Below are 23792 nucleotides of genomic sequence, written 5' to 3' on the forward strand. Positions count from 1 at the left end.
GGAGGAGCTCGTGTAGAACAATAATGAAAAAAATTAAGATTTTAACTTAAAAAATAAGTAAATGACCGAAACAGCTTTTTTTTTTTTTTTTTTTTTTTTAAACCTTCATAAAAAGTTAATTAGGATGGCAATTGGGTAGCATTTTCCCCGCCTCTTAAATGGGGAAAGATTTTTAAGTACAAAGATTCGGTGCTGGCTAAGACAATCTACTGTTACCCCACTTTTTCTGGAATGCAAGCTTTGCACCCTTGTTTGATTCATGCTTCCCATTCCACTGAAGAAATTATTATATTTTTAGGAAATAGAAGGTTGAATTATTCCTATGTAAAAATCTTTGCATAGATAGGTATTTTGAGCTTACTTATAATAGAGTTTGGGTAAATTAATTATATTAATTGCCTTATAATGAAAGATTTTGCAACTCTTAAGAATTATGTTCCCAAAGACTTTTTAGTGATGTAAAACACTCATTTAATGTTAAATAATAGTGGACATAAGCAATGTTAAAAATACCAAATGATCCCAGTTAACACTTTTTAAAAATGTACCCACAGAAAAAAAGCCTACAAATGTTGTCTAGGTTGTGAGCTTTGGATGGTTTCTTTGTCCATACCTTTATTTCCTAAATCAGAAAGAAAGAATGTGAAAAAGCAAACTTGGCATGGGTGTAATTTTGGTAAAAAGTAGTTAGGCACCCTGTGGGTGCCTTCTCTAAAACAAACATAAAATACTGTGATGAAATCTTTAATAAAGCAGGTTATAGTTCTCAAAGGTTTGCATATTTATGTTTACTGTGCCTCAGTTTACTGTACAGGGATTATTGAGTCACCTTCCCTTTACTGAACTTGTGAGCTTTGGATCTGGCCCATACCCTCCCTGTTCCCCAACCCCCTCACCTCCCCCCTCGCCCCCCATTGGCTGTGTCACCTGGGTTAGATCACCGAGCTACTCAGAGCCTGTTTGTTTCCCCCTCTGGAAAATGCATGTAGTGATGCCTGTCTCAGAGGGTTAAATCAAGACCAAGTGCTGCTTGCAAAGCATTTGATTTTTTTAATTGTTTTGAGAAAGAGAGAAACATCGATTTGCCTTTCACTTATTTGTGCATTCATTGGTTGATTGTTGTATGTACCCTAGCCCGGGATTGAACCTGCAACCTTGGCATATCTGGATGACGCTCCAACCAACTGAGCTGCCTGGCCAGGGCTTTCAAAAATTTTTTTTAAAGAATTTATTTATTTATTTTTAGAGAGAGTGGAAGGGAGAAAGAAGGAGAGGTAGGGAAACCTCAGCATGTGAGAGAAACATCAATGGGTTGCCTCTCAGCCTGCAACCCAGGCATGTGTCCGGACTGGATATAGAACCAGCGACCCTTTGGCTCACAGGCCAGAGCTTAATCCACTAAGCCACACCAGCCAGGGCTAACTTCTTTTTAAAAGTCTTCTAATATACTCATTACAAGATTTGCACTAAGTCTGTTTTTCAGTGATTTCACCACTCCTATATTTTGAGCATATATTTATTGAGCAACTGCTGTGTGCAGTCTCATTGCGAAGTACTGAGCTGCAGTAGTGAGCACAGTAGACACAGATTCTGCCCTCCAGAGCCATCAGTGTGTCTGAGGAGACACATTAAATCATCACTTTACTGCAAAGTCGAGTAACCTAAGTTTTCCCTTGCTCTTTTTTATCTACTTAGGAAGTTAAGTGTTAAATCCATCACAAACCCTCGGTACCTGGACAGCCTGGGGAACCCATCAGTCAACGGCCTGTACGATTTAGCTCTGGGCCCTGCGGATTCCAAAGAGGTCTGCTCCACCTGCGTGCAGGACTTCAACCACTGCTCCGGCCACCTGGGCCACATCGAGCTCCCGCTCACTGTGTACAATCCTCTCCTCTTCGACGTATGTTCTACCCTAGACCGCCCTGGATGCGCGGGTCTCAGGGCTGCTAGTGGGACTTGTGAGGCTGCCCTTCTCCCCATGGGAGGGGGCTGAGGAGGTTAGCTCCCGACACTTTGGGTTAAAATGCTCTTTATTATGAGATTGAAACCTCGAGGAGCCAAATCCAGTATGTTCAACTCAGCCTCTAGCTCTAACTAAATGGATGTCCGTTGGTTCCATTTGAGAGGAGCCACAGGTTGGTTCCATTCACAGGCGGGGAAGAAAGCATCCATCCATCCCCTGTGCCATTTGTTTCAGCAGCTTGACGCCCTACCGAAATGTAGGTGGAGCCGCCCTGGCAGTAGAGGGGCCTTTGGAGTTCTCCAAGCCTCCCTCAGGTTCAGGTGACTTCGTAGGCTCTTGCCTGGTGGCAGGAGCAGCAAAGCCTGGAAGACCCGAGGGTGAGCCAAGAGTGAAGCTCCTGTGCAGAGCCCTACTTGCTTACCTAGCCCCCAGGGTTTGTTCTAAGCTCTACAGGTGATAGCATACAGGGACATGATTTTTGCCTGTTAATCATATCAAAGAAACAGAATTGTCTTAGTTAAATACTAAATATTTGACTAGTATTCAGTATTTAGTTAAATGTTAAACATTTGACTAAATCGAGTATTCAGTACTTAGTTAAATAAAATAAAGGTAGTTCCCTGCCTCAGACCCCAAGTAAATTCCAAATTTTAATGGATTAAAATGAAATCATAGAGAACATGTAGAGGAATATTTATCGAGTTCTTAGGGTCACAGAGACCTTTCTAGGTACATAGGGGAAGAGGAATTCTTATGGGAACAAACTGACTCCTTAAAATAAAAATTGGAAGTACATTGAAAATCGTCCTGGCTACTCCATCTGTTTCTAAATGTCCTGCTTCCTTTTACTCCTTCTCTTCAGAAACTGTACTTGTTGCTCCGCGGCTCCTGTTTGAACTGCCACATGCTGACTTGCCCCCGGGCTGTGATTCACCTCCTTGTCTGCCAGCTGAGAGTGCTGGAAGTCGGAGCCCTTCAAGCCGTGTACGAGCTGGAGAGAATCCTGAGCAGGGTAGGTGGGTGGTGGCTGTCCCTGAAATGAGGCAGGCCCAGGGGGTGGGAATCAGCTGCTTGTGTGTTGTCCTTAGGAACAGTCACCAGAGCGTTGGGTCTTACATCTTCTCACTGGGTACCTGTCTCCAGGTGTGAAAACATGAAGCCATAGATTCATTGAAGAAATGTTAATGAAAACAACATAGGAATACCATTTTACCCACTGGGGAGCTTTGCTTTTCCTGGACTCAAGACTCATCTCTTTGGTCTCTTTTAATGTAGGATGTTTTAATATAGAAAATTCTTTTTTATGATGGTGACTTTTTTTGAAGAATTTAACACTTTGTAGGTTTTCTCACATTCTGAAATTGTCTGATTATTTCCTTACTAATTTCACACTTTGGTAAGAATGCAACCTCCATGGTACAAGATACTTCGTATTGCATCATTCTGGGAGGTAAATGCTATCTTTAAGGTTCTCTTGGTAATGCTTAGTACGATTACTTGGGTAGTAATCTAACTCTGTTATGAAGCCTTTTTTTTCTCTGTGATTAATAATTGTATCAGACTTTTGGTACTATTATAAATATCTTACTTAAAATTCATTTTCTGTTTGTAGATGAAAATACTACTCATTTTTGTATACTGATTTTTGTATGCAACAACCTGGCAAAAGCATCTCATCAATTCTGGTACTTTATCTGTACATTCTTTTAGATTTTCAACACAATCGTCACCTGTGAATGACAGCAGTTTTATTCCTTCTCAATCCTTACATGTCCTGTTTCTTGTTCTTACCTTATTTTGGTGGCTGGGATCTACATTACTGTGTTGAAGGGGTAGCATGCATCCTTGTCTTGTTTCTTCTCACAAAGGGAAAATTTTCATCTTCCCTCGTCCCCTTCCCTTTCCTGAATAATTCAGTCTTAAAGACCCTAAGTGGGCAGAGCACATAGGATTCTACTCAGAGGTGTGGCCTAGTGTGGGTTGTCAGCCCAAGCAAGATGAGAGAAGCACTCAGGGGTAGAGAACGTCTCTGCATGTGCGGGCAGCCCAGCATGGAATGTCAGAGTCCAGACAGAGTGAGGAGTACATTCAGGGTAAAGGCTCAGCAGGGGGAGTGAGCAGCCAAGTCAGGTTAGAAGGTACTTAGGCTGGACAGCCTGGTGCGGGATATGAGACCCAAATAGAGTGAGGAGGGGGTCGTGCGCAGGAGGAGGTGGCAGCAGTGATGGGAGAGTGGTTACAAACAGGGAGTGGGATTGATCAAATAAATGCAAATAGTAAGGATAATTTCATACTACCAGAGGAGGAAGTTACAAATATATGAATGAGAGAAGACCCAGGATTAATCCTGTCATGTTAGAATGGAATTGGAAGTATTAGTGCGAAGGGTGGGTGTATGTGCGCACATATATTCCTTAGCTCTGACTCTGAGAGGGTCTTGGAGTGGTCTTAGCAATGTGGGCACCTGGTGCCTATGTCTTGGCTCCTGAATACCATTCTCCACTAAAAGGGCTCTTTGGATGAGTGGCTGATTCTGGGACTGATACAGAAAGTACAAGATGAACTGCAATATCATGAGCAAGTAGGTACTTGAAGAAAGACCTACTTTCTGTGGCCTCAGGAAAGACCTACTTTCTGTGTCAGAATGACACAGGAACTCTCTGGGAGGGCTCACACTGGCCAAATCTAGAACAGTTTGAGCATCAGAGTGAATGATGACACTATTAAAATCCAGTGAATAAAGTGGAAATCCATGAAATTCAAGAGTTCATACTGATAGGAATGAATGAATGAACTGAAAGTTTCAAAGTACTCCCCCCAACACAAATAATCTTTATTGATTACAAAGAGGAGGGAGAGAGTGAGTACAGTGGAGAAGTCTGGCAGTCACCTCCTTAGTCAAGAGGCCAAAGTGAACGTCAGCTAGTGGGACAGATTGAAATCATGCCACCCCTGATAGGTTGCGGTGAGAAGAACGAGAGCATAGATTTAGAATTTTCCTGCTCGAGGTGCACAGGCTGAGTGTGACCTCGGGGAGACAGCAGTCACACCCAGATTTAACTCACCTTTAATTCTACAAAGTGCTCAAGTCTTTAAAGTTAGAGTAGGCGACTGAAAGAGACAAAGAGAAGGGACAAGTAAATGCAACAGGTGGCTCTGAACTGGGTCTCTTTGCTATAAAGGACATAGAGAGTTGGCAGCACTTGAATGGTGTCTGAGGACTAGGTGGTGGTAATTTCCTGTGTTAATTCACTGTTTTTGTTCATTGTATTGTCGTGTTAGAGAGTGTCCCTGCTCGTAGGAGTGTTCCCCTGACTGCCTGGGCGCATGAGCCTTCAGGTCAGCAGCTTAGTCTCAGACGATTCAAGGAAAAAAGCTGTGTTGCAGGTACTTGAAAATTTTCTGTGAGTTTGAGATTGTGACAATATAAAAATAAGTTATATTAAAAAAAAACAAACAGGGAAACAGTTCAACATTTCACCAGGAAGCATAATGTTGGCTGAGCTTTATTACAGAGGTTTTTTTTTTTTTTTATCAGATTAAGGGAACTTTTATTCTATTCGTATTTTGCTAAGATGGTTGAATGTTGAATTTTATCAAAAACTTTTTCTTTACCTACTGAAAGTTTCTGATAATTTTCCTCTTCTAACAAGGTCACATGGTGAATTACTCAATTCTTTTTCTCGTGTTAGACTAAAATTGGATTCTTGGGATTCCTTGTTCTTGATAATTTGCCTTTGTAATATGTTGCTGGATTTCATTTCCTTATATTTTGCTTAGGATTTTGCGCTTCTGATCATGAATGACTTTGGTTTGTGAATTTCCTTTCTTTTATTGTCCTTTGAGTTTGGTTATCTAGATTAGGTTGGCCTTGTGAAAGGAGGTCAGGAACTCTCTTTCCACTCTCTTTAAGGTGCTCTGGAAGAGTTCCCGCACTGTTGGAGACAGAGTAACCCAGCAGCCTGCTACCAGACAGTTTCCCCTCAGTGGGTGTTCTCGCAGCTAGCCAAAGTGTAGTCTTCTTGGGTTCTCCAAGTTCCAGAGCAAGAGTGAGATTACACCAGTGGACATGGGAGCCACCCTGGTGCCACCCTGGCCTAGGAGCCCCAGGCCCCGAATAGGAATCAGTATCTTTTGTGACAGTTCTGTGGCCTCAGCTTCCAGAGACCCTCAAGGACATGCCTAGTTAGCCCCAGGGAAATTCAGAGCTGTGGTTTCCCACTCGGTGTTTATTTATTTTATTTTTTAATTTTTATTTATTTATTTTTAAATATATTTATTGATTATGCTATTACAGTTGTCCCATTTCCCCCCCACACTCCACTCCATCCTGCCCTCCCCCCTCCCTCCCACATTCCCCCCCTATAGTTCATGTCCATAGGTCATACTTATAAGTTCTTTGGCTTCTACATTTCCTACACTATTTTTACCCTCCCCCTGTCTATTTTCCACCTATCATCTATGCTACTTATTCTCTGTACCTTTACCCCCCTCTCCCCCTCCCACTCCCTTAATGACAACCCTCATGTTCTAGTTGTTTGCCTAGTTTGCTCTCGTTTTTGTTTTATGTGTGGCCGTTAATAACTGTGAGTTTGCTGTCATTTTTACTGTTCCTTTTTTTGATCTTCTTTTTCTTAGGTAACTCCCTTTAACATTTCATATAATAAGGGCTTGGTGATGATGAACTTCTTTAACTTGACCTTATCTGAGAAGCACTTTATCTTCCCTTCCATTCTAAGTGATAGCTTTGCTGGATACAGTAATCTTGGATGTAGGTCCTTGCGTTTAATCTTGGGTAATGGAATTATGATGTGCCTTGGTGTGTTCCTCCTTGGGTCCAGCTTCTTTGGGACTCTCTGAGCTTCCTGGACTTCCCAGAAGTCTATTTCCTTTGCCAGATTAGGGAAGTTCTCCTTCATTATTTGTTCAAATAAGTTTTCAGTTATTTGTTCTTCCTCTTCTCCTTCTGGCACCCCTATAATTCGGATGTTGGAACGTTTCAAGGTGTCCGGGAGGTTCCTGAGCCTCTCCTCATTTTTCCAAGTTCTTGTTTCTTCATTCTTTTCTGGTTGGATGTTTGTTTCTTCCTTCTGGTCCATACCATTGATTTGAGTCCCAGTTTCCTTCTCATCACTATTGGTTCCCTGTACATTTTCCTTTGTTTTTCTTAGCATAGGCTTCATTTTTTCATCTGTTTTTCGAATAGATTCAACCAAGTCTGTGAGCATATTGATAACCAGTGCTTTGAACTGTGCATCAGATAGGTTGGCTATCTCTTCCTCACTTAGTTGTATTTTTTCTGGAGCTTTGAAGTGTTCTGTCATTTGGGCCATTTTTTTTGTTGTTTGTTGGTCTTGGCGCGTCTGTTACTTTAAGGGGCGGAGCCTTAGGTGTTCACCGGGGCGGGGTAATGCTGGTCGCTGCGCTGTGACGCTGTACGTGGGGGAGGGGCCGAGTGGGAGCAGTGGCGCCCGCCTCACTCTCCTCGGGATTTCAGTCTTTCACTCCGATACCCACAATCAAACTGGGCCACTCTGGTGCTGGTTCCCAAGTACCCACTCGGTGTTTATAATTCATTCATAGTCTTCCTAGTTCAGATGCAGTCTAACCAGGAGAGGTCATTCTTGCCATTAGCAGTGCTGCCTAATAGCACAATTGACATTTCCACATCTGTCAGGTTTCCAGTGAGCAGAACTAAAAAGTTAATCCCAAATCAGACTGGTCCGAAAGAGGCGGGGGTGGGGGAGGTGCACAGGGAGATTTTCTTAAACCTTTACCAAGAGTAAATTGTATTTTTCTAGGAATTTGTCCATTTCATCTAAAATTTCAAAATTGTTGGCATAAAATTATGTGTGGTGCTTACCTCCTAACTTACAAGTCATTTTTTGTAAAATAAACCCACAGAAATGCATTAGCCACATATACAGTCTAACAAACAGGTAAAAGTAGCTGTCACCCACACACTCGCCTGCAGTGTCAGGACATTGTCCCTGCTCCCAGAAACTCCCTGTCCTTTCCTGTGCTCGTGTGCTTATTTTTGACAGTTTGTCATTGTACTTAAGTCTTGTGGAAATAATCTGAGGCCTAGAATGATGCTGCCTTCCTCCAAAGAGGTGTCTGTTGCTCCTGCCGTGTGCCTGGTGGCCTGGGACTGTCGTAGCTCAGGTTCTGAGCCAGTGGCTCACCGGACTGCTGGGCGATTGGAATCGAGGTGGCTCTGTTCAAGGGCCAGTTTCGTTCCTGAGGGCATAGCCCTTTGGGTTCCCAGCTTCCAGAGTTTGTGGGATAGAATATGGGAGGAAAGGTACCCTGTTAGATTCCCATCCTTGCACTAACTCTAAGCTTTGATTTCTGTCCCCTTCATCGTTTGAGGCCACCAAAATGAAAAGTTCGAAATTCCTGAATTGGAAATAAGCCCAAGGCTGGTGCTGCCACGTCTCACAACTCCAGGGAGCATCACGGAAGCCTGTGGGATCTTCCCCCAGAGGGACGCAACTTCCCTGAGGGGGGCCCTGGAGCAGTGCGGAGCCCCTCATCGCATCGGAGCTCGTGGGCCCCCTGCTCCTTGGCCTCCTAGATTCCTCTTTTCCTTCAGGGAGATCCAGATTTCGGATGTTCCTGTCTCAGGCCTGTAACATCCGAAAAACATCCTGCCTTGGCTCTTTGGAGTTTTCGGTTTGGTGTGAATGATCTAGCCCACCATTATTGGAAGCAGGATACTCTTGTTTGATTTTTTGTTTAACAGCCTTGCTGTTTTGAGAACTCGACACAGCAACCATGAGGTTTCCTTCTCCCCCCTCAAACTAAACTCTCCCACTCTTGGAGAGGCTGGCCCCATGGTGCTGCTAACTGTATACTTGCTTTACTTTGATAATATGTTTTTTCCTTTGTTTTTCAGTTTCTGGAAGAAAATGCTGATCCTACTGCCTTTGAAATCCAGGAAGAATTAGAACAATACACAACCCAAATTGTACAGAACAACCTCCTGGGGTCCCAGGGCTCTCAGGTGCGTTATCCTGCCTCTTTCCGGAACACTCGGTTGTTAGCTCTGACACTCACTCACACTCTGGGTTTCCCGTAGCTGACCTGAGTTTGAACCCCAGCTCTGCCTCCTGTGACGCCTGTGACCTTGCAGGTGCATCACTGTTCCTGAGCCACCGTGTCCTCCTATTCGATGCCTGCCTGCAGGACTGCTGAGATGAGATGAAATTAGGTAGTTTAGGTGCAGCGGCCAGCAAGGTTCTCACTTACCGCCTCACTTTGAAAATGAGGTCTTTGTTCTTTTCTTCTTTCTCTCTGTAACACTGTAAACTACTGCTTCCTCCCTTTTCCCTGTTCCCGCACAGCATCTATGTAAGTATTAATTTGGTCAGTGAATGAATGATGCCGATAAGAACCTGCAGAACTAGAAATCGGATGCACCTCATGCCCAAGTTTCACACCAGTGGCTCTGAGTGAAGTGGCCTGAGGTAAGGCCCGTGGGTCTGGCTTGCAGCCAGGCCTAGAACCTCTTATGCAGCTTAACTGCGGATGTACTTTTCTTGAGACCTGAGGTCCATCCCGGGAGGCAGCAGGGAGGGTACACCAGCTGCCTCCAGAGAGGTTTGTTTTAAATTAAAGTAAGAGAAATAGCTTTATTAAGTACTTACTTTGTTCCAAGCCCCCACCATGCATTCATGATCTCTTCACCTTAGTAGCAGCTTAGTGAGGTGATTACTATTCCTATTCGCCTGCTATGAATGAGGAAGCTAAGGAAGGAGGTCACTCAGTAATTGGCAGAGCTGGGCTCTGTTAGGGTTCCGTGGAAATTTTTGCTTAAGAGAGGGCGTGGCTTCCTCTGGTTTTTCAGAAAAGGTGAAAATCACAGAATGAATACATACTGGATTCTCTTCAGACAGCGCTGTAAGGTTCTTTGCCTTTTTTTTTTAAACAGGTGAAAAATGTCTGCGAGAGCAAGAGCAGACTCATTGCTTACTTCTGGAGGACACACATGAGTGCAAAGCGATGTCCCCACTGCAAGTGAGTGTCCGGGCTCTGGCCAGTCACTCACAGCTGTTAATAAATATCCTGTTGGGGGGCTTTCTCTCCTCAATCACAGCTGTCCTCCTGTCTAGGACCGGGCGGTCAATTATCCGCAAGGAGCACAACAGCAAGCTGACAGTCACGTATCCAGCCACGGTGCACAGGAAAGCTGACCAGGACGCGGAGCCTCTGGGTAAGTCCTCAGCCATGTTTCTCACGCGTGGCCATCAGGTGGGTCCCAAACCTTGGGAATATCGGGTCCTCTGGGCCACGTTTCTCAGTGGTGTGTTTGTGGCGGGCCGTGGCAGAGCTGTGCTCAGGCTTCTAGGGCTGGAGAGGCCCAGCCGCAGCCTCTCACACAGCTGATGGGCTGGCTGCATTAGGAGGCAGTGCCCTGTGGGCTGAACAAGGTACCTCTTGCTTCCAGTGGTTGTTTACTGAAAGATTTTGGAAGAAGTAAGATACTTGACAGATTATTTAGGAACATTTTATTGTCAGACAGGTGTGGATTTATTTTGAAGTAAAATGCAGGTGAATTTTAAAGAAAAACTGTGAACGGTCAGAGAACATCAGCACCCCCTGCAGGCTGCTCCTGGCTATCCACTAAATTCCTGGGGTCAGGTACCTCCTCCTCAGCTCTCTTCTGCCCTTGGGGTACTTGAGGAAAATTTTGAGAGACTGACTTAGTATTCCTGCTTTTTTTATTTTTGTTAGTTGTAAAACATGTTTGTTTAAACGTGTTTTTTGTTTTTTATTTTGAGTGGTAAAGACTATATAAATATCTCATTCGAAGTCCTAAGACCTATGCCTTCTACATAGAATGTGCTCTGTAGATGTGAGCTGTTCATTTTCATTGTACAGTCAGGTGCCAGGGCGGGAGAAGCATAACCTGTGACCGACACCTCGCTCTGCTGCTTATGAGTAGGACTAGAGTTAAGCAGCCTTATTCAAGAAGGTTACTTCTTGGAGCTTCAGTTTCCAACTCTGTGTTGTGATACTTTCACGTGTGAAAGTCCATAGCATATTGTGACTAAACTTCATTCCAGAACTTGAGAATGTGGAAGACACAGGGAAATAAGTTCTCTTCCTCGAGTTGCATAATCTGTCTTTTACATTTGAGGACTCTGGCAAGGCGTGGAGGAAACAGCTGTCTCAGTCTCTTTGGGCTGCTGGAACAAAATACCACAGACTGGCTGCTTACAAACAACATGTATTTGTTTCTCACAGTTCCCGAGGCTGGGAAGTCCAAGATTGGGGTACTGGCAAATTCAGTGTATAGTGAGGGCCCACCCCCTTGTGGGTAGCCCACTTCTCCCCATAACCTCGCATGGGAGAAAGGGGCCGGGGAGCTCTCTGGGTTCTTTCATGAGGGCACTAATCTCATTCATGAGAGTTTCATCCTCGTGACCAGTCACCCCCAAAGGCCCCACCTCCCAGCACCATTACCTTGGAGATTAGGATTTCAACATGTGAAATTTGGGGAATACAAACATTCAGACCATAGCAGTAACAAACTAGTAAGAAACTTGTTTGTTACATTTTAAAAAACCTTTTACTTCAGACTAATTTTAGATTTATAGAAGGGTTGCAAAGATAGTACACACAGTTCCTATATATTCCTTTTTAAAAAATTTCCCGTGTATTCCTTATTCAGTTTGCCTTCATGTAACATCTTAGATCACCACGGTGCACTCGTCAAAACTAAGAAATTAACATTGGTACATACTGTTAATGGAACTATAGACTTTATTTGAAGTTTTCCAGTAACGTTCTTTTTATGTTCCAAGGCCAATCCAGGAGGCCACACTGCATTTAAAAAGCCTGTTTAATTTTGTTTAACGGTTTATAGTTAACCACAGGGTAGGGTTTTCTGCACTTACCAATAAATAGTGCTTAACCCAGCTGTTCAGGTTGGGAGCTGCTGCTCTCTTCCTCGTAGGATGCCTTAGAAAATGTTTACAGATTGCGAACAAAGATGGCCAGAATTCTAGAAGATAACTATTTCTTTGGGGCAAATGTCCAGCAGTTAAGTAACCTCTCAATGTCTTTGTCGAGTCCATTTTTTTTGAAGTAATCTCATGACAACCAAGAGAATATGAATGATGCCCACCAAAGGTCTGCATTGGAATCAGCAGTTGTCCTCCATGGTGCTGGGATCGGGTTTTTAGTATTTAACAAGCATTTACTTTCTGGGGACTGAGCCTCATGCTAAGAAACATGATCGGGGCCGAGCACAGTGCCAAGTACTTTGCTCGGTACTGACCATGTGGCCTCTGCTCTCAGAGGAGGCTACCGGAGTCATAGGTTAGTGACGCCAGGGAGTCAGGTGAGCGTTATAAGCTAGGGTGATGTGGAATCAGGTGAGTGTTATGAGCTAGGGTCTGGCCACATCCCCAGTACCAAAGGGAGCCAAGTTGTGACTGTGCCTCAGCTGTGTCCACAAACAGGTCATCTCATGAAGGGAGCCATAAGCTTGTGAAAAGCTACTTATACCCCACGGGGTTCCTCGAGCCCCACAATGCACACTAGCATTTTAATGAGAATTCTTAGAGCCAAGACTATGTACTATGATCCAGTCTTTCCCTAGGTGTTTGACCTTCCATCCCCCGTTAGCCCCTAGCAGCTCTCAGAGCTGAATGAAACACATGTGAGGGATGTTCTGAACTTCCAACCAGGCAGATTTCATCTTGGCAGGCTGCAGAAGTGTGTTGTTAGGAGAGGTGCATCCATGCGAGGTGGCTTCCTGCAGGTCTTTTTTGACTCAAATCCTGTGATTGAACCACTGCAGTCTGTCTTCCTGGTGGTGAGACTGTGGGAGGGGCACTTCACTTCCTGACAGGTCTGGGGAAGGAGCTGGGGAGTACTGTCAGCCTCAGCTGATCTTCCTCAGCCCTTCAAGCCTGTTTCCTGGGAAAATAAGCTCAGGTAGTTGTCTCAAGAATTGCCCACAAGTTGTTCTTTAGGTTAATGGGGTCCTTTTTTCTTTTTAATCCTCACCCAAGGGCATTTTTTTATTGCTCTAGAAAGAGAGAAATATGGATTGTTTGCCTTCTCGTATATGCCCCAACTGGGAATTGAACCTGCAACCTGGGTATGTGCCCTGACTGGAAATCGAACCTGTGACCTTTCAGTCTGTGGGGCTACCTGCCAACCAACTGAGTATCACTGGCCAGGGCAATGGAGTCTTTTTTTTTTTTTTTCTTCTCAACATACAAGGCTTTGGGTATTCCTGAAGGTCAAGTCCTCTTTTTATTTCATACTCCCACTTCCTTCAGTTACATTAACTGATCGAAATGTTTTGCTTTTATAGGAATCAAACGTTAAATGTGTAGACTCCTTAACTTAGCAATTCTGCTTCAATGATTTTGTCCTAAGGATACCCACAATTTTAAATAGTTTAAAATTAGAAATAGCTTAAATGCCTATTAATAGAGCATAGTTAACTAAATTATGATATATATATTGTTATCTAAGTTACAGACTTCTCTAAGAACTTGTGACATCTCTGCAGATGGTAAAGAAACTAATTAGAGAATTGAAGGTGGAATAAAGTTGGATTTTACAACTATAGAAAAAGGCAAAAGAATGAGGTTTTTAAGTATAGATAATCTTAGGATATTTTGAACATGTGTATTCAAGCCAGTGACTATTTAGTATCTGACGCAGTGTCTTTGGCGTTGTGTCAGGTGCTAGGGACACAGACTAGATGGAGCTCCTGCCCTGGTAAGTACATATAAAGGGGAAATTGAGCAATATTTAATTTCCATGAAGGTATCCTAGAAGAGGTTGATAGTTTTGACCGAGAGGGTCACATTACTTAAGTCTTTGTTAACTGGCGAAGTGCCTGGAGCCTGACCTGCTCAATGGCAGCCCCAGGTCAGACTCTCTGACTGATGCTGGGTATAGCTGGTGGTACCCAGAGTGATCTTACTTGATCTGAGAAACCAAAATCAATCTGCCCTTACACATCAGTGTGATACGTGTAAGAAGAAATTCAATATACATTTACTCATAAAGTATTCATACTCATTTATCTATCTTTCTTTTTCTGTGAACCTGTCATGTAAAAGCCATGTGCACATACAGTTTTTTTTCTTTTATCACAATGTTACTTATAATAGTAAAACCTGGGTTCAGTGCACACATTCAGCTACAAGAGTGTGGATAAATCACTTAGAAAAACATTCAGCAGAATATCATGCAGTCATTAAACTTGACGGCCTGACAAAAGCTACGTGGTAACATGTCAGAAAGCTCACTAGAGGACACTGAACAAAGTAGCGTACAGAGGAAGCCCACAGTTAACGTTACGCAATTATCTAACACTGTTTAAACCAGAGGACTGGAAAAGAATATGTAATTGTGATAAAATATAATGTGATGGCACGGTATGTGATTTTTTTTTTTCCTTTGCTGTATTGATTTTATACATAGTTCTTTTGTTTTCATGACTTAAGAAATGAGATTAAGGGGGGGAATATTCAGAGCTGAGAATATGCTGTCCCAGAGTTTGCTGTTTGTGATCAAATTGCCGGCTTGGCAGGGTGGGGAGGAAGACTTGATAAATCCCATTAGGGAAGGAGTGCCTGTAATTGACTGAGCTCTCACTTCCTGCCTCTGCTCCAGGAATTGAGGAGGCGCAGATGGGAAAGCGGGGGTACCTGACACCCACCAGTGCACGAGAGCATCTCAGCGCCCTTTGGAAGAATGAAGGTGCTGTACCAACCTACAGAAATTACCCTTTGTCTTCTGGCTTTACTTTCCTGAACTCATTTACCCCACCTTATTACTTTTGTTTTCCAAATGTGATTATTGTAGATTTCTCTTGAAATCAATTCTCAGGTTTGGGTTGGGCTTCCGGGTCCAATTGTCATTGATGCTTTATAGACTGGAGAAGGTCTTACACCTTTAACCATGAAGGGTTCTATGGAAATTCCTTCCATGAATGTGAAAATGAACTCTAATATGTATTTTTAATTAGATCTTTACATTTTATTTCCCTACAGAAAGGAAAACCTTTCATTCCCTTTTGAGTGTATAAGAAAACCTATGCAGTACATCTAAACCCTCATGTTAGCGTGTGTTCTGGAATACTGGATGTAACCATTGAGTAAGGATAAGCCCTTAAAAATGCAAATATTGTTCCGGGAAAGGTGGAGGCATAGATAAACATGGCTCGCCTCCTCTCACAACCATAGCAAAAACTACAACTGAATTAAAAAACAACCACCACCCAGAATCGTCAGAAAATGGAGCTGTGTGGAAGTCTGACAACCAAGGAATTAAAGAAGTCACCTTCATCTGGACAGGACAAGGGGCAGAGATGCAGAATGGTTGGTCCCACACCCACATGTAGAAGATAAAAATCAGAAGGAATACCTCAGGAGCAAGGGATCCCAGCCCCACACCACACCACCCAGCCCAGGGTTCCAGGGCCAGGAAGACAAGTCCCCATAGCTTCTGGCTGAATCGGTGGGGGTTGGTACGGCGGAAGAAACTAGGATTCTCAGGCACCTCCTCTTAAAGGGCCCACAGTGGTCTTTGGATTTACACAGACTCACTTCCTCTGGGCTCCAGGACTTGGGCAGCAGCTGGAAAGGCACCAGTAGCATACTGGGAGAAAATGCAGTGTCTGGCATCAGGGCAAGTGCCAAGGGACAGCTTCCTCCCAGATAAAATTCCAGAAGCCAGGCAGCAGCCATTGTCTCTTTTCTGACAGAATGGGAGCACCATATCTGAGACTCCATCAATCCAATTTACACAAGTGGCCCTGCCCTGGTGATTACCTAAGGCTCTGCCCCATCCAATTTATGGGTGCTCTTTTCTACAATAGGCCATGTTCTTAAAACAGAGTCAGAGCAGCTCTGCGTGATGCATAGAAACAAACGGAGGCTTCCAAAATGAGGAGACAAAAAAACATGGCCCAAATGAAAGAACACAACAAAACTTCAGAAAAAGAACTAAATAAAATGGAGATAAGCAGTCTTTATCAGATGCAGAGTGCAAAACACTGATTATATGGATGCTCAAGGGACTCATTGGGTACTTCAGCAGCATAAAAAAAGACCAGGCAGAAATGAAGGCTACACTAAGTGAAATAAAGAAAATCTACAGGGAAATCAACAGTGGAGTGATTAAAGCCGAGAATCAAATCAACAGTTTGGAACATAAAGAAGAAACAAATATTCAATCAGAGCAACAAAAAGAAAAAAAGAGTCCAAAATGCCGAGGATAGGGTGAGAAGCCTCTGGGATACACCAGCATTCACATCATGGGGTGCCAGAAGAGCAAGAAATTAACAACTTATATGAAAAAATAATGAAAGAAAGCTTTCCTAATTTGGTGAAGGAAATAGACATATAAGTTCAGGAAGCAGAGAGTCCCAAACAAGATGGACACGAACGACCACACCAAGACACATCATACTTAAAATGCCAAATGTTAAAGATAAAGAGAGAATCTTAAAAGCAGCAGGAGAAAAGGAGACAGTTACCTACAAAGGAGTTGCCATAAGACTGTCAGCTGATTTCTCAAAAGAAACTTTGCAGGTTAGAAGGGCCTGGCAAGGTAATCAAAGTGGTGAAAAGCAAGAAATTACAATCTAGATAACTCTGTCCAGCAAAGCTATCATTTAGAACTGAAAAGCAGATAAAGTGCTTCCCAGACGAGGTATTGTCTTAAAAAACTAAAGGAATTCATCATCACCAAGCCATTATTACATGAAATGTTAAAGGGACTTATTTAAGAAAAAGAATATCAAAACTACGAACATTAAAATGGCAATAAATTCTCAGCTGACAGCAATTGAATATAAAAAAGCTAAGCAAACCAGAACAGAAACAGAATCATAAATGTGGAGATCATTTGGAGGGTTATCCTTTGGGAGGGGCATGGGGGAGCATGGGGGAAAGGTAAAGGGGTTAAGAAGTACAAATAGGTAGGTATGGAATAGCCATGGGGATGTAAAGTACAGTATAGGGAATGGCGTAGCCAAAGAACTTACATGCATGACCATGGACATGAACGAAGTGGGGGGATTGCCAGAGGGAATGGGGGTTGCTGTGTAGAGTTTGGCAAAGGGAACAGTTGGGACAGCGGTAATAGTGTAATCAATAAAATATATTTTAAAAAGTGAAGATATTGCTGAAGGTATAAGTTGTGTCCAGGGGGGAGAAAGAGCACTCAAGGTAGCATGATTGCGCATGTGGCAGGCCCTAATGGGTTTTATCCATTCTCAGCAGCAATTTTTTAAGGTCACTGGAAACTTAAATTAATAGCTTTGAATCCAGAGAAGTTTCCTCTTGGTAGCATTAGTGCAAAGGGTTTTAGTTTTTGTTTTTAAGAAGACAAACTTACATTTTTTGGTTTGATTTTCTTCTTTGTGTATTTCAAATACATGTTTTATAAATACCAAAGTAATTGTATACGTGTGTGTGTGTAAGTAGGAGACAGGTGAAGGCTTTTGTTTCCCATCCGTCGTCCCTGTGGTACCCACCCTTACACTCTCTGTGTGCAGGCTGTCAACGCTGAGAGGCACAGTTTGCTCATTTTTGTAAAGACAACTCTGATCTTACTCGCTGTATTGTCCTATATTCTGGTAGTGTTTTTTTCATTACTAAAATGTTTTATCCATCCATGCTTCAACATACATATAAATGATCTTTTTGGTTCATTTCATACACAGGATTCTTTCTGAGTTTCCTTTTTTCGGGACTGGAAGAGGTTGGCATTGAGTCTAGATTCAATCCCACTTTGTTCTTTCTGGATTTCTTGGTGGTGCCACCCTCAAGGTAATGCCCTTTAATTGACTTTATTTCACCTGAGAAAGGCATATTGAGTAACTGAATAATGACATCTGGGAGAGACGGAAGGATGAAGGGCACTGAGAACTGGAGCGGCAGTTCTGCTTCCAGGTTGTGGGTAGTGGGAGTATTTTCCTCTCCTCTGTCCTGAATGTGGTGGGAATGTTGGTTGTCTTTTGAGTGTGGTGAGGTTTGGGTTGCTTATAGTAAGGACGGGGGAGAGGCTGAAAAACACGACCCTTCCCCCACACTATACAGTCACTGATTCCATGTGACCCCCGCAGGTATCGCCCTGTCAATCGCCTGGGGGACCAGATGTTTACCAATGGCCAGACGGTGAACTTGCAGGCTGTCATGAAGGACGTGGTTCTGATCCGAAAGCTTCTGGCATTAATGGCCCAAGAACAGGAGCTGCCATGTGAGGTGGCAGCACCTGCAGCAGATGAGGTAGGTCAGTGCTGTCTTGGAGCTGATGCCATTAACGCACACGTTTAGTTCTAACTCCCTGCAGTAGGTGCAGTGTGCTGTGGGTGCTGGGAAATGCTGGTCGGGAACGTGTGCAGCTGTGTGTGGGCCATCAGTTGGGGGAAATGCGGGTAATGTCAGGGAGAAGGCGTAGCCTGAGCACAGAAAGGTCTAGGTTTGCACCAGTGACCCTGGATGAGTTGCTTTAATTTTGTGTGCTCTCTCTACTATTATATGGGTATGGCTTGTCGTGAGATTTACATATAGGACCACCTGCCTGCCTTTGGCAACTCCAGAAAGAAGAATTCGCTTCCCTTGGGCTCTAAGAATATTCCTCCTGGGTTACAGTACTAGATCCTGAGTCACCCAGCTCTGTTTTTGGCTCATTAAGATCTCCAGCATTGGGGTCAGGAAGGCAGTGTTGTAGATTCTAGGAATTTCCCAGAGTAGGACTGTTAGGTTTGGGGCTTCCTCTCAGCTTCCTCCTCAGTAAATGGTGGAGCTGAATTTAGTTTTCCCATTTCAGCAAGCATTTCTAGACCCGTTCAGCATACCAGGTCTTCAGTGGGTATAAAGAAGCCTTGCTGAGGTCACCAAGGTCTTCCCAGCCATCAGATGCTCACTGTGGATGCAAATAGGAAGGGCTTTCTCAGACTTGATTGGACTGGGCTCTCCGGCTCCCTTCTATCTGTGGAGAGAGTCCTGCTGTGAACTAGGCCCATCACCAGGTGGCGCCACTACTTGTCTTGGACACTCACACTGGGTTACACAACCTTTCTGGTTGGGGCTTTCTTTGGTTTTGCTTAAGTTTTCTGATCTGCAGCATAGGTGTGCTTTTAAAAATCCTCAGTATAAGAAATCTGACATCCTCAGGCCCTAGTCTCTGAAGAAATAAACAGTGTCCTCTAATTCCTAAGGTCCTTGTTACCTGAAGTCACTGTGCCCTCTTTCCATCTGATTAATAGGAGGTGCTTGCAGTTGTTCCCCAGCTTGCTTCCCACATTCCATTCCCATGGCAGTCCTGTCACGAGTCGTGAGTTCCGGGCATGGGCCGGGTGCTGTTCTAGGCACTGCGGATATCCAGTAAGACAGTCTCTCATTTCATAAGTAATGTGGTCCTGAGCAAGATAATGCCATAGCAGTGAGTTAGGCTAACAGGGCCCCTGTCATTACGCAGGTGACCATCTGTCCCTGCATCTGCCAGAGCAGAAAATACATCTGCCCTCCCTTAACTAAAGATGAGCCTCTATTCCTCAATTGAGGTCACGCCTGCTTCATCACTAATGGGTTCCGACATTCTCATTTACTGGGTCTTTCCCCACCCATCCTGTTCCTTCCACCAAGACACTGACAGGTTTCTCTCTCATCTGACCCACACCGAGGGACGTGGTACCATCCGTCTATCTCCTGCATCATACCCAGCCAGATGGGGCCAGTCAGTGGCTGTAGAGTGTCAGCAGGTGGTGCTCTAAAGCAGCTGCAGGCCTGTGGGCCTATCTCCTGGGCGGGTAGAGGGTGATGAGGAGGAGGCAGAGCCAGGGACAGAAAAAGGTTGGTTAAATATCCCAGTGGAGCTTAGAGATCAGTCAGTCACTCTGCTTATCCCAGTTGCAGACCCACATCCCAACTGATGACATATAAAATCATATGGCAAACATTTTTTCTTTCTAAGAAACTTTCCACCTGCATTTTTGTGAGTGCTTTGGATTGGGGTTTCCTAAGACCATAAATAAAGCTAAAACTCCTTATGAGAATCTGTTATCTGCAGGATAACAGAATTTCATCAAAACAGGATGGATGTGGAAAAAATTTCTAAGGTTGTCTTAAAAATTAGATGTTAAGGGACTTCAGCAACTGCTGCAAGCAGTTTGATGAAATAAGATCTCATGTTGGAGAAGCACGAGGTAAATAATTGAAGGTAGTCCCTGGCCAACAGCCACCTAGGAACTGAGGCTGTCAGTCTGGCAGCTGAGAAACTGAATTCTTCCAACAGCCATGTCAGGTTAGAGTTAGATCCTTCCCCAGCGACCCTGCAGCTGAGAACCCGACACTGGCTGACTGCATCACAGCCTGGGAAACTCTCGGAAGCAGAGAGCCAGTGATGCTGTGCCCAGATTCCTGACACACACAAACTGGGAGATAAATGTGTGTTGGTGCAAAAGAAGAAAGAAGCCTGCTTATCAACTTGAACTCATCTTACTACTAGAAGGAGGCGGGCTGGGAGATACATATTGGGGCTGATGTTTTGTTGATGCGTATTGACTCTAGAGTAAGAAAGAGAAAACCAAACCTGGCTTTTTTGAGGTTTTCCCGTCATGCCTGTTTTCTTGGTTGTCTTCCCAGGAAAAAGACTCTTCGATTGCGATGGACCGATCCTTTTTGAGTATGCTTCCAGGCCAGTCCCTCATGGACAAACTGTACAACATTTGGATTCGCCTACAGAGCCATGTCAATATTGTGTTTGATAGCGAGATGGACAAATTAATGGTGGAAAAGTACCCTGGCATTAGACAGGTGAGCAGTAAGTTGGATTCCCATTGCTAGCTGAAGGGGTTAAATAGTAAACATTTGTACTGAAACAAGAATAATAAAAACACTTGATTTTTTTAACGCTTTATTTGGATTTTCCTCCCCCGGTAAAGATCCTAGAGAAGAAGGAGGGCTTATTCCGAAAGCACATGATGGGAAAGCGAGTAGACTACGCGGCCCGCTCCGTCATCTGCCCAGACATGTACATCAACACCAACGAAATTGGAATCCCCATGGTGCGTGCGGAGGGGCATCGTTTGCTCCTGTTGGGCAGCAGATGGGAGTGTCGAGGAGGGCTGCAGAGAAGTGTCTGCCAGACAGTGGTGACTTGGGTGGGGACAAGTTGTTTGTCAGGGATGTGAGGCTGTGTGATGGCATTGCTCTCACTCCCCACCAGGTCTCCAGACACCTTCTACCTCTGAGCAAAACCCGCTTCCTGGGCCACCAGGGCGCTGACTGCAGGTCCCTGCTTGCATGTCTTCCTTCTGCCTGTTTTGACCTTGTCTTTACACCTTCCTACATGACAGCGGCTACATGACAGATGAGCCAGAGAGAAAGAGGGATTTCCATCCCATGTACTCACCTGATGTCATGAGTCAGGAGTGTGTACCCTTGGTTGCCAGGGAGAGGAAGGAAACAGTGCTGCCAGAGAGGAAGTGTGTGTATCTTCCATCCTCTCAGTTCCTTAGGCTAAGCAGTTTGTTCCAACCATCCATTAGTGTTTCCTTGGGGATTCAGCTTCGTTTTTTCACTTCCCCACCACTTCAAGCTGTTGCGCTTCTTAGCATCAGCCCTTTAGTTGGCTTCCTCCTTAATTGTCCCTGAGGCCCATGATACGAAGATGGTTTAATTCCCTCTGTGGAGTCTCATTTCCTTATACACTGCCCCCTCTGCTGCTCTTGGTGGGTGCTGGGATGATCAGAGCTCAGCTCTTCCAATGGCCTCCTCGTGCCCACTTCCTCCCCTCTCTTGGGCACACTCGGCAAGGGCATGACAAACAAGGGGAGAGGAGTCAGAGGACACTCAGCCCGTGCCCACCACCTCCTGGGAACCATAGGTCTTTGCATCCAGAAGCTGGGGCTAGTGGCAGGGAGCGGCATTGTGAAGCCAGTGGTGATAGGCTTGAGTCCGACGCCCCGAGAAGAGAGGCCCGTGACCTGTGTGTTGCTTTCTCTAGACAGAGGGGAGGGGGCACCTTGGTTGGCTTTGGCCTCACGCTCCCTCAAGTGTCCTCGGCTTTGGGAGAGACTGTTAATGCTGCCTCTTCTTTCCAACCTCAGAGGTGCTGGGCCTCTCTTCTTGGATTGGGTCTGGGTTCATTTGGTAATGGCTTGTCCCCTGAGGGGGACTCTGAGGTTACCCCTTGGCCCATCTCCAACCTGCCCCAAGTCTCAGGGCCCTGGTGGCCAGGGCTGTTGCTCACTGGATGGCCGTGAGGAGCAGAGCCTGTGAAACTACCCCTTGGTCCTTCATGGTACATCCTTCCCATAGAGCCCCATGGAGAGGTGTCATGATAGCAGAGGAGGTGCAGTATGTTTGTGGAGTAAGCTAGAGACTCAGCAGTGATCCACGTGGACTAGAGTGTCCCCCATGAAGCTTACACTGCAGTGGTGGAGACACATAAATACACAGGAATGTGAACACTCGGGTAGCGGTCAGTGCGTTGGCAAAAGTAGAACCGGTAGAGGGAAGGGAGCGCAGGGTGGGGTGGCAGGAAGGCCTGTCACAAAGGGCCGCTGGAGCAGAGCACTGGACAAAACTCAGCAAGGTCCTTTACGTAGGACGTTGTGGACTCTGACGTATTGATGCGCATTTAGAAGCATCAGAGAGTTTATAATATTCAAAAGCTCAGAAACTTACTTAACCAGGGAACTTGTTTTTGGAGCGGCGTATGGCAGGTCTAGGCTTCAGTGGGGCGCTGCGTTTTCCGTGTCTCTGGTGGCCGAATCGGCTTCAGGGGCCACCTTGGCTGTAGTGGCTGACGCCGTGTCTGGACTCAGGGCAAGGGCCACGATCAGTTAGTGGAGTGAGGTGGTACTTGAGGGCAGGCATTTGCCGCCTCTCTCAGGCTGGTGTCCCACTCTGCGTTCCCTTTGGGGCCCATGACTTCATTGGCAGATGAGGAAATGATGAAGTTCTAGAATGGGTGAAAACATACTCCAGCGCGTAAACTGAAGTATGCAGATCATTCTCTTCAGACGGGCTGCCGAGAAAGGAGGCCCAATCTCTGTTCCTTTAAGGCCTTGAAATGGAAAAAATAGCTCAGTGGGGAAGTTAGGCAGGATGTTGCTTTCCTCCCTAAAGGACCTTTTTGGCTAAGACAGAACCTCCATGTCTTCAGGAAAAAGTCAGACAGCATGAACCTTTTTCTGCGCACCCTGAATTTTTATATCCACTCCTTGCTTTCAGGTGTTTGCCACAAAACTGACCTACCCTCAGCCAGTCACCCCCTGGAATGTTCAGGAGCTGAGGCAAGCAGTCATCAATGGCCCCAACGTGCACCCGGGAGCCTCCATGGTCATCAACGAGGATGGGAGTCGCACAGCCTTGAGCGCTGTGGACCTAACCCAACGGGAAGCCGTGGCCAAGCAGCTCCTGACGCCAGCCATGGGGGCACCAAAGCCCCAGGGGACAAAAATTGTGAGTAGTGGGCAGATTTAACCATTGGCTGTGGCTCCTGTGAGTGCTGTGGTGGGAATGCTGGGTGAGCAGTTTCTGCTTCCTCAGGATAAAGCTTCTCCCACACATGGGTGTTCCTCAGGGGCTTCACGGTGCTTACTTTATCTCCCAGCTGGGGCCAGAGCCCCTGGGGCCTCAACACCATCATTAAAACTTCATTTGCCTGTCTCCCGCTGTGCAGAACAGTACGGGCCACACGTCAGGGGCTCAAGGAAGGCTCTTTAGTGGTGACTCAGTTGTGGTCCTGGGACTGGAGAATTGGCTGTCCTTGACCAGGGCTACGCAAAGGTGGTCCCTCGGATCAGCAGCAGCAGCATCCATGGAGCTTGTGA

General features: G+C 45.1%; 1 protein-coding gene across 1 annotated transcript in view; it reads left to right on the top strand.

The window, feature by feature from the left end:
* Positions 1-23792, top strand: part of POLR1A (RNA polymerase I subunit A) — an 83764-nt gene that overhangs the window by 3479 nt on the left and 56493 nt on the right. The window contains exons 2-12 of the mRNA XM_024558484.4: positions 1696-1900; positions 2826-2975; positions 8862-8969; positions 9897-9982; positions 10078-10178; positions 14612-14698; positions 17670-17775; positions 18072-18234; positions 20596-20766; positions 20895-21017; positions 23191-23421. Of these exons, the coding sequence (XP_024414252.2) occupies positions 1696-1900; positions 2826-2975; positions 8862-8969; positions 9897-9982; positions 10078-10178; positions 14612-14698; positions 17670-17775; positions 18072-18234; positions 20596-20766; positions 20895-21017; positions 23191-23421 (1531 nt within the window). The remainder of the gene's footprint in view (positions 1-1695; positions 1901-2825; positions 2976-8861; positions 8970-9896; positions 9983-10077; positions 10179-14611; positions 14699-17669; positions 17776-18071; positions 18235-20595; positions 20767-20894; positions 21018-23190; positions 23422-23792) is intronic.

This window comes from Desmodus rotundus, chromosome 5 (genome assembly GCF_022682495.2).
Source record: "Desmodus rotundus isolate HL8 chromosome 5, HLdesRot8A.1, whole genome shotgun sequence".
NCBI lineage: Eukaryota > Metazoa > Chordata > Mammalia > Chiroptera > Phyllostomidae > Desmodus > Desmodus rotundus.